Source organism: Pimephales promelas, chromosome 7 (genome assembly GCF_988280905.1).
Source record: "Pimephales promelas chromosome 7, fPimPro1.hap1.1, whole genome shotgun sequence".
Lineage (NCBI taxonomy): Eukaryota > Metazoa > Chordata > Actinopteri > Cypriniformes > Leuciscidae > Pimephales > Pimephales promelas.
Genome location: NC_142775.1, coordinates 40,993,648 through 41,008,289, shown reverse-complemented (window position 1 = coordinate 41,008,289; position 14,642 = coordinate 40,993,648). Strand labels below are relative to the sequence as shown.

The 14,642-nt window shown below is 36.6% G+C and overlaps 1 protein-coding gene across 1 annotated transcript; it reads right to left on the bottom strand.

Moving 5' to 3' along the window:
* Nucleotides 1–10,701: 10,701 nt before the first annotated feature.
* LOC120462407 (uncharacterized) lies at nt 10,702–13,962 on the bottom strand. The gene is made up of 3 exons (XM_089133505.1): nt 12,263–13,962; nt 11,217–11,563; nt 10,702–11,113 (listed from the first exon to the last, which is right to left on the bottom strand). The coding sequence occupies exons 1-3, from the start codon at nt 12,541–12,543 to the stop codon at nt 10,962–10,964; spliced, it is 780 nt and encodes a 259-aa protein (XP_088989631.1). The 5' UTR covers nt 12,544–13,962; the 3' UTR covers nt 10,702–10,961.
* Between the last annotated feature and the right edge of the window lie 680 nt (nt 13,963–14,642).

Sequence of the window (14,642 nt, the reverse complement as noted above, 5' to 3'; positions counted from 1 at the left end):
ATTTAAGTTCTGTGATTTCACTTAAATGGCAATGATAATTACCTGTTAATTGTTATTTAAGTGAAATTACTGAACTTAAATATACAAGTTTGATAAAAATCATCATTCAAGAAGAAAATTTCAAATGGCATTTAGAGGCTTTTGCATCTGAACTCTTCATATACACTTGAATTTGACTTTAAATAAAAACACTTGCTGTTGCAGTTGTTTTATACCAAGCTAAAAATAAAATGCATTTTAATCTGCATAGCCAGAAAACAAAATTATTATTTTTTTTTAGAATGTTGTGCGAACAGTGATTTGGTATGTTTAAAAAAAGTTAAATGTCCAGTTTTCACCGACATCGAGTAAAGTACAAGAAAGCGGTGACGTCATGCTCGTTACGTGTTCAGTCTACGGGCGCGAAGTGTTTCTGCACACGGGGACATCGCCATCTATTGGCCTGGCAGCAGAATACAGACATTAACCGTTTGAAAACTTGAACTTAGAAACCCGTTTTCAAAAGTTTGTTTCCATTCGCCCAAAACACCATTATCGTGTAAACAAATGGTCAAAGCGGACAAAAAAAAGTTGTCTTGTAAACATACCCTCAGGCAATATTTCCCGCGCAAACTTCAGGCTTTATCACTCCGGAGCGGATAAAAGACTGAAAGCCCTAATCTCTAGAGAATAACCTGACTTACCTCTGCGATGGATCTGAAATATTAATGCCTCAAAAGTAGCAGTAAAACACTGAGCATCTCCATTAGTGTGTGTGAGGGAAGAACAACATGACATCTCCTTCAAACACACTTCCTGTCTACATCATAAAACTGACAGTTTAGTCAAACATCACAGATACAACACGATCTCAGCAGTTATGTTTCGGCGAATTGGTGGTGAATTTAGGAAACTATTGCATTCATAGACAGCTTAATTTAAAAATTAATAAATAAATAAAATAAAATTAATCTGTTCGAAATATTCCCTATATTATTAAACAGACATTTTTCTTCCCCAATATCCGCTTATAATTGTAAAGTTTGTGCTATAATGTCGTTTTTGTCCAGCACGTTCACACTGATCAAACTGGACTCAGAGCTGCATTAAGATCAGGTGTGGAAGCCGAAGAGATGAGACACGAGGAGCTGTGCTGCAGCTTTAAACATCTATCTGTCATCAGAGGAGGATCAGTTTGCTTATCAGTGTGTCTGTGTGTGTGTGTGTATGTGTGTGTGGCGTTGCCATAGTAACACTGTTTACAGCCTGGTGTTCTAAAAATGGCACTGTGATGATGGCAGAGGGATGTTGGGTAATGTGAACGATGAAGAAATGTCATGTCCTCTTCACGATCAACACTCATAAAACAACCTGATTCTGAAGTAATCGGATAACACAAACTGACTGATGTCACAAATAAAAGTAGGCTAATTAGTTAATATATTAGATTTAGTCTTAAAAACAGGGATTTCACTCTTTTAGATCTCATCCTAACACTTAAAAGACTTCTATCTTCTATAACGATAGATTTATGCACCGCGGTCAGAAATTATGGATTTTGTTATATTTTAATGCACTATATTTTGGTTCGATGTGTTTTATTTAATATTTTGTTTATTGTATTTCATGCTACTAAATTATATTATTGCAGTAGTTACAAAGCATTTGTTCACTTTTAGAGCACAGGCCTGAAAATTTACTTTCCAACTTAATGCTGAGATGTTATGAAGTCCACAAAAAAACAGTGCAGTTTATTTACAAATCAACACGTGATCAATCATAAAATTGCATGAAACTCAAAACTTAACATAACATGGACTTACTATTAGTGGATACAGGAAACAACTCTTGACAAGAACACATGCCGGCATACACAGGACTAGACAAGGGACACCTGTGAGCAATGAACCAATTAATCAATGACAACACAGAACACATGGCAGGATCACATGACTAGAACAGAGATCACATGACAGACATGAAACCAAAACGTGATAAATGCTTCGGATCTCTCAGACTGAAGTTCGATCTCTTTTTAAAGACGAAGCTTGCAGATTATTGCAGAAGTGAAAAAAGTTTTAAAAAGTGATTTACAAAAACGAAAAAGACATTAGAAAATGTAAACCCAGACAGCAAACTGACATTGAATCTACGTGGAAACAACGTCTCTCATGACATCGAAACAACGTTGATCTGACATTGTTTTGCTCATTGAATTAACGTTGAACCAACGTCAGACGCGTCATTCTTCAAAGCTAAATGAAAATCGAAAATTGGTTTGCTTTCATAACGTTGAAACGTTGATTTCATGTTGATTTTCCGTTAGTTTTGAAAGACGTTGGTTCAATGTTAATTCGATGAGCAAAACAATGCCAGATCAACGTTGTTTCGATGTCATGTTTCCACGTTGATTCAATGTCAGTTTGCTATCTGGGAAGAATTTACGTTTATTGATATGAAAAATGCATAAAAACACTATTTACATTTTGTTTATGTTCTAAAACATGTTTAGCTCTAAAAATGTGAGAAAATCAAGGCCATAAATTTAAACAAGTTTCCAAATTTGACATATCTCAAATGAGCCTTCTGTAATATTTTGTCAGGGGGGCTGCAGTACCAAACGCTTCCACTAGAGGAAACACATTTCTGCGATGATCACGAGAGGGACTTGTGTTGTGTTTAGGGCCATTTAACCATTTTTGGAACCACACTGTAAAAATGAATACGCTTTCTCTAATCAATAAAATTGTGGCAACAGATTACAAGCAATTTTATTTATTAAATTGAACAAATTAGAATTGAGTAATAGTTAATAAAATTAATATTCTAATTAATTTTAATTTGTACAATTTAAATAATAATATTGCTTGTAATATGTTTCCACAATTTTATTGATTAGATAAAGCATTTTTTCAGTGCATGTCTATGATTTTTTATTTAATTTTATTTTTTCACATAGCACATGCTAAAGCCTTACGTTTCGAACCGTTCCGGTGAAGTAAACAACTCTAAAAAGATAAAGAGCTGCGACTGAGAACATCTCCTGACTGGAAGCTTCATGTTTGTCCGACTGCAGGAAAGACACGGACTTCAAAAGGCCTCCACTTCTCTCATGTTCTCCTCTCGAAGTGTAAAGGAGCTGTGTTATTCTCCTTCCCCCTCAGTGGAGATGAGTCTCGAGCGGAAGAAGTGTGTGAATGACAGAATGCGGTTGTTTGAGGAAAGTGACTGTGATGCAGAAACAGAAACAGGCTGTTTGCTTACAGTGCGAGCGAAGGAAAGATGCTTGTCTAATGCCATACACAATACATTATACTTCAAGCTTTTATACAAGCTCTGGGTGTTGCCGAGGCAACCAGCGGGAGAGGAAATTAAACAAGAGGAACGTCATGTGTGTGTGTGTGTGTGCACAGTCAAACCAAAAAAAGATCCAGACACCAGATATCATTTTTTGATATGTTTTCACTCGTTTTGGGAAGAATACTATAGTTCATTTATGTGACGAGAGCAAAATAGACATATAGACATATAAAATAGACATATATATGTTTAGTCAAGTAAAAATACCCCAAAACATACCCCAACATCTTTCAAACCCCAACATTACCCCCTTTAAAATTTCTAAAAATGAAATGCGTTATTCTGCTGGTTAAAATATTTTCAGAGCTCTTGAATCTCAAACAATTTTGAAAACCACCCTTTTTAGTGGTGCTAGTGGTTAAACACGTCATTTGTAACAGGGTGATGACATGAGAAATCTTATTTTCTTTGATCTTTTGACATATAAGTTTTTTTTTTTGACATTTATAAGTTTCAGAGCTTGAAACGTCGGAGCCCGTTCTCATCCCAAAGCACCATATAGGACGCTTTTGCAAAAGCGTAAATATCCAACGCACATGGCACCCTTTAACGTCTAATGAGACGCAGATATATTTGGGCAGAAGCCGCCCCCTAGTGGTCTAACCCTTACCCCACACCATACCTAAACTTAACCATAACCGAAGCGTCTCATTAGACGTTAAAGGGTGTCATGTGCGTCGGATATTTACGCTTTTGCAAAAGCGTCCTATATGGCGCTTTGGGATGAGAATGTGTTGAAACAAAGCATTTATTTATGGTAATTAAGCTCCAAAAAACGGCTTATTTTGATATTGACGGATTTGTGACAAACACATTTGCATATGCCCGCCTCCAGAGCAAGACATCGATTAATAGCTATACATCATCACATCATAGGCTCCGCCCACTGGTGTTCAATCACATTCACCCAAAATCAGAACGAAAGTCGTATGGGGTTGAACAACATGACGGAGAGTAATTACTGACAGAGTTTTCATTTCGGGGTGATCTGTCAGTTTAACGGCTGATATTTGCCGACACTGGAAGAAACAGAAGTTATTATAATGACTGATGCTGTCTACACTGATACACATGTGTCTCCAGTTTCAGTTTCGAGGAGAGAAAGTACATTCGTCCAGTTTAACCCTCTGGGGTTGTTCGGCCCAAATGGACCCGAAGAATTTAATTTTTTTTTTTTTTAAATCACAGCTTCCTCGGGAATGGTCCGAAATTTGGTGACTTTGTTGGTATTTGGTATATGAACACCCAAAAAAATTGGGGACAGGATGTGAATAGTCTAAGTGGTTGTAAAAAAAATAGTCACACTTGGGGTGTTCGGGTCCAAATGGACCCGCATGGAAAATGAATGGGAAATTGGCAAAAATGTGAAAATACTGAGTTTTTTTGTGCGTACAATCTACAAATCAGCCACGATCTTGAAAAAAAGCACACAACGGTGAAGGGGTGAATCTATAAAACATCAAGAGCGCAAAACAGACACATCCACACACACACACACACACACCAAAAAATTCAGATTATACATGTGTTTTGCATTTTTTAAATGCTCAGTTTGTCCACCAGATGGCATCCATCTTATCTCAAAAATTGCTTTTATGAGGCCTAGGCTTGACTCTAAAATGAAATACAGCTTTAGAAAAAATAAAAAATATATATATTTTTTTAAATATTTTTTTCTATTATGTTCAATGGGAGGAAATTTTGTCATTATTATTGCATTAATACTAATTATAATTTTTTTTTTCTCAAAACACCAAAAAAGATAAGAAAAAATATTATAAAAAACGAGTAAAAAAAATCATGATTTTTTTTTTTTTAAATATGAATCCCGCCCTTTGGGTCTATTTGGACCCGAACACCCGGAGTGTGACTCTGAAACGAACAACCCCAGAGGGTTAAACAGACTTCAGAAGATCCCACACTCTAAAAAATGCTGGGTTGTTTCAACCAAAATTTGGGTAAAATATGGACCCAGCTGTTGGGTTAAATTTCTAAATAGAATTTTAAAACCAACGGTTGGGTTTGTCCATATTTGACCCAAATTTGGGTTAAAACCCCCCAGCATTTTTTAGAGTGTACTGTGAGTTTCTCATTCACCCACAGCTATTAGAGATGCACCTGATAAAGTGGCCACTACATGTAATTGCAGAATTGTTTTCCGCTGATGTTCTCAATCACAGAATTACATTTATCTTTTTTTCCATGTGTGTTCTGTGTCATTTTCCTCATTACACTCACAGCAGGGATCCTTGCAGTCATTACAGGGATTACCTCTCAGCAATGTGGAGCAATGAAGATAATAGATCATTTATCCATAGCAATAAAAATAATTCAACACAGCAAGCTCTGATATTACTTCATCATGCTTCTAATTACAGGCTTCAGTCTCTTAATTGCAATATTAATGTAATTCTGTGATATTGAGACTGTTGCATAAGCGGAAAATGAAGCAAAAGTAAACATGAGAAAGTGACAGGATGTTCATAATGAATGTTTAAGTCTCATCAGTCAATTAAAAATCTAAAACTCCTTGAAATATGATTTACTTGAGAAGAACGCTGCATTACACACTAAACCACTACATCTTTATGCAGCTCACTATAACAGTTGACTAATAAAATACAAATATTATTCATTTGAATGTGAAAATATCCTCTTAGCGCTTCGGTGGACGTGTTTGTGTTTGTGAAAGTTTACAGTGATGTTTTTCGCTTAATAATTGAACACGTTTTGAGTCCGAGAACGGTTGCACATTCAGAAATATATGTGTCTTAAAGCTTTGGCTGCGCTATAAGTGAAGTCACATCCTTTATTTATAGAGAGATAAAACAGCACACATCCCAACTCCAGCGCACACGACGACAGTGTTTCATCTCTTCCAGCGTCTGAGAGGAGAATCAGGAGTTAAGCACACTGTGTTCATCGAGACGTTCATTTCTGGCCTTAACTTTGTTAAAGTCGATGTAAATATTATGAATTTAAAGGCTTGTACAGATTAACCAAAATGCTGCGTATTGCCTTGTCATGTGTAACTACATATTGCTCGAAATAAACAAATAAATAAATAAATAAATAAATAAAAGTTTCCTAAACACTCTATAGTTTCACTCACTTCAGAGATCCTTTTAGTAAATCGTGACCATAAATTGAGGATTCACTCGTTTTAGTAAACCATGGCCACTTTGAACTAATTCGTTCCCTTGTTTTTGTAAACCATGACCATGAATTAATAATTAGTTCTGACTACTTGACTTAAAGGGATACTGCACTTTTTTGGAAATAGGCTCATTTTACCACTCCCTCAGAGTTAATCATTTGAGTTTTACCGTTTTCGAATCCATTCAGCCAATTTTCTGATATTTAGAAGAATATCAGTAATCAGACAGTTTCTGGTCTCATTGACTTCCTTAGTATATATTTTTTTCCTACTATGGAAGTCAATGGGACCAAAAACTGTCTGGTTACTGATATTCTTCTAAATATCAGAAAATTGGCTGAATGGATTCGAAAACGGTAAAACTGAACTGATTAACTCTGAGGGAGTGGTAAAATGAGCCTATTTCCGAAAAAATAACCTAAATGAGCCTAAAAGCGTCATTTTTTTACGCGCCGCGCAGGGCCTGAAGTTAATTTTTTCGGCCACCGGCCACTGTGGCAGGTGGATTTAAAAATTCACCCGCCACAGAGACTTTTTACCAGCCTTTTTTTTTTTTTGCCTCATAAACGTAAAAAAAAAAAAAAAAAAAACAAACCCGGGAATTTCACAATATTGTTAAGAACACACATTTTAGTGCTGTCAAGTAATAATAACTCTAATAACATACATAAAAAAAAAATATTTTTATTCATTGATTTTGACAGACACACACACACACACAACATATATAGTATATACTCAACAGATAGACCTACCGCAGCTCGTAAACAAATCACACGCGGCTGTGTTGATGGCGGATTTAGTCACGTACAGGTCTTACTCTTAACAGCTTTTAGTTACAGCGTTCAGGAACGGTTAAATATGAACTAAATTAATAATGTTATTACTGATAAAATTACCGGGTACCGGACATTTTCTCACCGGTTCCCAACTCCCAACATGCACAGTTGCACACGCACACACATCTGTGCAACTGTCATTGTACTTTAACCTACAACAGCGACGCGTTACATTATCTCATCCCATCTCATCAACAGTTTAATACTCGCACACGTAGTCAGAAAAAGAGCCTCATCTTCTTTCTGATCGCATGAACGTTACGAAACAACAGTCGCTGTCATAAATCAGCCGCTCACGAACCTTGCCATTGCCGCCGATTGTTCACTTTGTATTAAAATGTCTTCTTTACTTTTCTTTTTCTCATCCTCATCTTTTTGTTGGCTGTTTGTTTTGTTTCAGCTGGCCTCTTTACCCCAGTAATGTGCCGCCACATTTTAGCTAAAGTCCACCGCAATAGCGGACTTCGTTGAAATGTAAAAATCCTAATGAATCACTCAATTCTCATTGGCTACCCGCCAATGTGGCAGGTAGATTGACAGTGTTACCCGCCAATAGCAAAATTCACCCGCATTTGGCAGGTGGTCGGGTGTTAATTTCAGGCCCTGGCGCCGCGTCAAAAACCATCCGACCAATGAGATTGCCGCTTTTGCTCACGTGTTTGGAGCATCTTGCTGAGCACACATATGCAACGGTGAAGAAGATAAACGCGTCGCCGTCTACAGTACACAGCCAGGAAGAAATAAGACGAGGAGGATGCAAGGCAAGATGAATGTAGAGCTGCTGTTCTCGAACATAAAGAACTATATGACAAACGCGACTGGGACTACAATCATCTTGATAAAACTGTAATGGAGTGGTATTGCAGAGTAAATTGGCGCCATCTAATGTCAGGGATTGAATTTGCATGTTCACTCGGCTCATCGTCAGCGAAAATCGCTTGGGTGTGAACACAAAAATCGCTGACGAATAACGCGCGCTGATATTTGTCCCGGTGTGTACAAGACTGAAGGTTGAAGAAAGACACACGCAACTTCACTCATCTGTATCGAATGAGCTTTTGAACAATGTATACAAAAAAAAAAAACATACATGTCAATATTCATGCACTCATCAGATCCAGGACCACAGTCATAAGTCTCTACTGTTTTCTAAATTATCTTTTTAACTAAATTACCACATTGTTTTAACCAAAGACATCAAATGACATTTTAAAACTCCTTTTCAAATGAGTTCTCACATAACACTAAAATGAATTATACTTTTAACAAAATTCATTGTATCAGCATAACATGAACTCACCTTTATAGTTATCAATACAATAAACCTTACAGCAAAAATATGTGCTAGTTAGTTTAAACTCAGACGACACAGCAAACACTGGCATGGCGGGACTCGAACGAGGTCTCCGGCTGCTAGCATAATGTTACACATTTCTGAGGTAGCATGAAACCGTTTAACAACATACACATACCAAGCGGCTCTTTTACTTATAAAAACAGTAACATGACGAAATATAGGTCTACTATTAACACATGTTTAAGTTTACATGACTTTGTGAGTGGCAATTACCTTAAAAAGGGGGAAAGTAACGGGAGAAGGTTGTAGAAAGACTCACGCAAATCTCGACTTCACTCGTCTCCGCGTTCCCGCTACTGGAGACCCAAGGCATTACCAACACATCGACGAATAATCGACCCATCAAAGAAGGATCAACATTATCTGCATTCCACTTCTTACTATTATTAGTTGACTAGTTTTAAACAGTAACCAAAACGTAAAACACATTAATATAACAGATTATTGTAAATTAAATGTCCTGAAAATGGAATATTATAGCACTGTAATAGTTTTCAAAAGTATTAACTTATCAAATAGATTAGGCTACTTTGTATTATTAAATTGAGTTAGGAACTATACTCTCACATCACTTGTCACAGCAGCAGAACACAGCGTTTGGGGGATCGTTCTGACAACGTTGTAGTCTGCATGCAAAAAACACAAAGGAATTTTTTTTACTTTTTTTTATTTTTAAAGCAAGATACTACATGTACAAAAGCATAGTTTCTGAAGTATGATAAAAAAAAGAGGAATCCAGCATACCAACAAAACCAATCGTGAATTTTGAACCTAACATTTCAGAAACTGTATAATATAAAACAATTGTCTCAATGTATATTGGGATTAATCAACGGGGGGAAATATTGTAATATCTGTCATTATCATGAACATTCCCAATGAAAAGTCATTAGCAGATCTATATGCAGATCTATATGCATATGCATAGTCAGATCTATATGCATATTTTACATATCGACATGCATCTGTGTGTCAGTCATCTGAGCGAATGCTAAAACCTTTTTTTACACCTTGTATTGTAAAATAATGCATTGTGACTGCTGAACCTTCAGGCTGTTTCACACATCATGTGTTTTCACACAACATCGCTTCTGCATCAGAGCTGCGGTTAATCGTCCTGAGGAATCATGTCAGAGAGGACAATCACATCTAGATCCTAATTATCAATCCTGACCCCCACTAACTCTACCTGGGATCTGTAGGGTTATATTCAGTCAGCATATATGAACTATATTGTTATTTATAAAGGACATGCACCATTAAAATACAATGTTTTGAGTGAGTTAGCTGACTGTGGCAAGATGGCCGCCAGTGCGGACGTCGACCTTCATTGACCAGCAGCACCGGTGAGACATCTAGCCTTTATTATGGATTATCTATGGTGAGAATACCCATATAAGAAAGAACAAGTGGTCTAGCTTTTAAGCCATTTTAAATAAAGAGGGTTTTGAGTCCAGGCTCAACTTTTATGGCTTCTTGTGGTTACTAATTGAGGAACAGTGGGTTTGCAAAGCTCAATGTAGGCCATTTATATTTCCTCAAATGTGTTGTTTGGTGTGCTGATTCACCACCGACTTTACACCAGCATCACATTTCCTTCGGTTGGAGTACATTGGTGGATTATACATATTCCCTTTTCCAACTCGTTTCTTGTTTAGCTTGGAAAGTTTTTCCTTCATAAGTGCAGATGGTTTAAATCTAAACCCAACTTTAACCAGTGGATGAATGAGGATAAACTCTTAATCTTTAAAATTAGCCAAAAACCAGTTCTCTTTTGGATACGTATAAATTTAAATTTAAAAAGCCCCTTTTGATTTACTAATCAAAAACAAAAACAATCAAAAATCAATCAAAAACTTTATTGATAAAGGCAAGCAAATTAAATGACAGATTAATCCAGCATTAGTAAAGTGAGATCTGTGTCTTTGAGAGAAATGTGTGTGTTTAGTGGAGCTTCAGTATTAGAGATCTGAACTATAAGAACAACACAAGACATGTGAGACTTTAACTGTGATTAGAAGTCATTTTTAAAGTCCCCAATCAAATATGAATGACTCGATCAGTAAAGAATCAGTATTTACAATGACAAACACTCACATTAACACTTTGAGCACTAATGAGTTCAGGAGAAAATATGTTGCTGTTTGTTCTCAGATTATGAAATAAACCACATTAAAAATAAACATACAGTAAATGCCAGCATATAAAGCCATTACACATATATGAAGATTAATAAATGACTAAAAATAGTAATCTGATAAATGACACATTAGGTTTCTGATGTGTGAATATGAGCTTGATCTCGTTCAGCTCTTCTGGATCTGATTTCATAAACCACAAGAATGACAGTAGCCACGCCCACCAGAGCAGAGAGGACCAATCGGATCACAGCTTCAGTAGGACCACAGCAGTGGACAGAGTCTGAGGAGTAAAAGCATCAAACTGAGATCTATCTATCTAAATATGTAAATAATTGGTTAAAAACAAGAATGTTTGAAGGACAGGAGAAATGATCTCTACTCACCATAGACTGAAACTCTGAAAGCTTTTACTGAGAAACTGTAATCTCCTCTCACACCAATGATCTGCAGTTTATAATCTCCAGCATGTTCAGTTGTGATGTTTGTGATGGTCAGAGATCCAGTTTGATTGTTCAGCTTCAGTCTGTCTCTGAATCTCCCGAGATAATCATCATATACAGCGATTCTGTCGTACATTACATTAATTTCAGCGATTATAATGTTTTCATCTCCAAATATCCACCGAATCCATTTATAACCCTTTATTCCAGTGAGATCAGAGTTTATAGTGAGTGATTCTCCCTCCATCACTGATATTTCAACTGGATCTACAAACAGAAACAGAGTTAGCAGAGATATTGATATTTATATTTCAAATGAACAATTTCATAAAACAAAAACAGAAAATAAACAAAATGGTGTTTAGATTAATATTGTTTTGTTTGATCAAAAAATAAAATGGAAAAATAAATATTTTCCTACCAAAGACAGCGAGAAACACTGTGCTGCTGCTCGAAGGCCACATATATTCATTTTCTCCAGCATATCGTTTATAACGTCCAGCATGTTCAGTTGTGATGTTTATGACGGTCAGAGATCCAGTTTGATTGTTCAGCTTCAGTCTGTCTCTGAATCTCCCATCAAGAACATCATCATATACTGCGATTCTGCCGGCCGTTACATTGATTTCAGCGATTAAAGTTTCAGTCTCATCATTATAATCTTTAAACCTCCACTGAATCACATCATCATCCTTTATTTCAGTGAGATCAGAGTTTAGAGTGACTGATTCTCCCTTCATCGCTGACCTCAGAGACACTGATGCTGATATCAGAAACACACACAGAACAAACAAACAGGGTTTGTCAGATTAATACTGTGAAATCACATTACAATGCTTTAGTAAATAGTTTAAAATAGTGTGAAATAAACTATATCATAAAACAAACAAAAAGAAACATAATGGTGAGTGAATTAATTTAAATGTTGTCATTAAAAACAGGTGAAACAAATGTGTTTAGCCTCACCAGAGTCACGAATTTTGATCGTTCTCTTTCTCACACCGTTGATCTGTAGAGAATATTCTCCAGCATGTTCAGTTGTGATGTTTATGATGGTCAGAGATCCAGTGTGTTTGTTCAGCTTCAGTCTGTCTCTGAATCTCCCATCAAGAACATCATCATGTACAGCGATTCTGTCGGCCGTTACATTGATTTCAGCGATTAAAGTTTCAGTCTCATCATTATAATCTTCAAACCTCCACTGAATCACATCATCATCCTTTATTTCAGTGAGATCAGAGTTTAGAGGGAGTGATTCTCCCTTCATCATAATCTTATATTCAAATTCACCAAACACACCTGAAGAACAGAGTTTTCCACAAAGCTTTAAATCACTTGATGTTGGTTTGATGAAGCTTCACTAGAATAATTTTAATTCATTTAAATGTGATATTAATAATATTCTTCGGCAACACAAAGACAAAAGATGAAAAATTAAATAGTAGAAATAGATTTATATATGGAACAAAAACTAAAAAGACACTTTAACTTTAATGTTTTAACAAGTTCTAGGTTGAATTGACTGTTGCTGTATAAACTCATGCTGTGCTTCTTTTCTGTCTTTAGTAGATTTCTTAAACGTTATTGTATTTAAAAAATCAAATAAACACACAGAAGAAGCACAGCGTGTGCAAACTATTATATCCATATATCTTTAGTAGGCAAGGCAAGTTTATTTATATAGCACATTTCATACACAATGGTAATTCAAAGTGCTTTACATAGAAGAAATTAAAATAATCAAAAGAAATCAGAATAATTAAAACAGTTTAGAATTAAAGTAGAGTAACAGTGGGCCGAACAGTGTCACAGTGCTCATTCAGTAAATGCACAGCTGAACAGAAGTGTTTTGAGTCTGGATGTGAATGTGATGCTGTAGGAGCACACCTGATCTCCTCTGGAAGCTGGTCCAGCATAATAGCTAAAGCAGACTCTCCATGCTCACAGTGAACCCTCCGTGTTTCTAGCTGATGTGATCTAATGATCTGAGCGATCTGTTGGGTTTATATTAATCTGCAATATTTTGAGAAAAGATGTCCTGATGCAGATTGCATGATCTCATGAAAGTGCGTATCTATACCATGAATTTAATTTCTCGTGCTATTTATACACCAAAAATGATTTTTGTGTGCATGTGATACACACTGTAAATCTCTTGGGTCTGATTAGGGGTGTGGAGTCATCCCAAGACGTCATATAACTGACGTCAACATCCGCCTTTTTAGGGTACGTCGGTTAGATGACGTTATCGGATCCTAACCCAACCCCAGACCTAAACCGACCCCGTCACCAAACTGACGTTAAAGGTAAAGCGTCAGCTGTGTGACGGCCCGGGATCGCCATCTAAACGACGTTTAAGGGTACCCTAAAAAGGCGGATGTTGACGTATGGTCAAAAGACTGTTACATGAGACTGTGTTAGTATTACACGGCAAAAAGTGCACATCATATACACGCCAAAACTATTTCTGTTTTATATAACAAATAAATAAACAGCCTATAAATGGCACGAGAAATGTAATGTGTGGTAAATACGCACTTTCATGAGATGGGGCGGTCCTGACCCCACTTTCTGCCTAATAACTGAGTTTAGACCTGAATTCAAACTTGCTCTCACAGTAAAATCAGCTCAATTATTTCTACATGAGAATAACAGTTACATTTAATAATCGCTGGATAATTTAACCTGTAATTTATTACATGAGAAGAGAAACAACCAAAGTTTTTATTTAAAACTCACCATCCAGACGGCAGAAACACAGACAGAAGAAAACAGTGCGAAACATCTTCAGTCCACAAATATGAAAAGACAAACTCTTCAAAACGGCTTCAGGAATAAAATGACAGATGATCTGAGGTGAAGCTGCTCTTAGTAACATGAAGTCAAACTCCACCAACATCTAAAGTAACTGTATGGGGGGCGGGGGGGGGGGGGTGTGGTATTTCAACTAATTTGCGGTAAAACTAGTCGATCACGAGTGGCTCATCTGGTAGATCTATAGATAAACTCATCTTTCAGGCATTTGATCGACCGGGTTGACACATCAGCGTGAGAAATCAGGAGTGTGGTGTGAGAGCGTGAGAATTGGCTCGATTGCTTGAGTCTCACGCTGAATGAGTGTTAATGCGGGTGACCATCTTATACTTTTATCTGATAATTCTCTGATGTTCATCACAAGTGCACCTCGACTTCCTCGAGATTATAAAATGTTCATCAGAAATCCACATGTGTGAAAAGTGTCTGAATCAACAGTTTGCTACTTTGATAAGAAAGCATCAGCTAAAGTTATTGCTCATGTAAGCATTACTGATGAAGAACAGCGGATGAATCGTCCTCATCTGTAATGTTACTGTATGGGATCATCAGCAC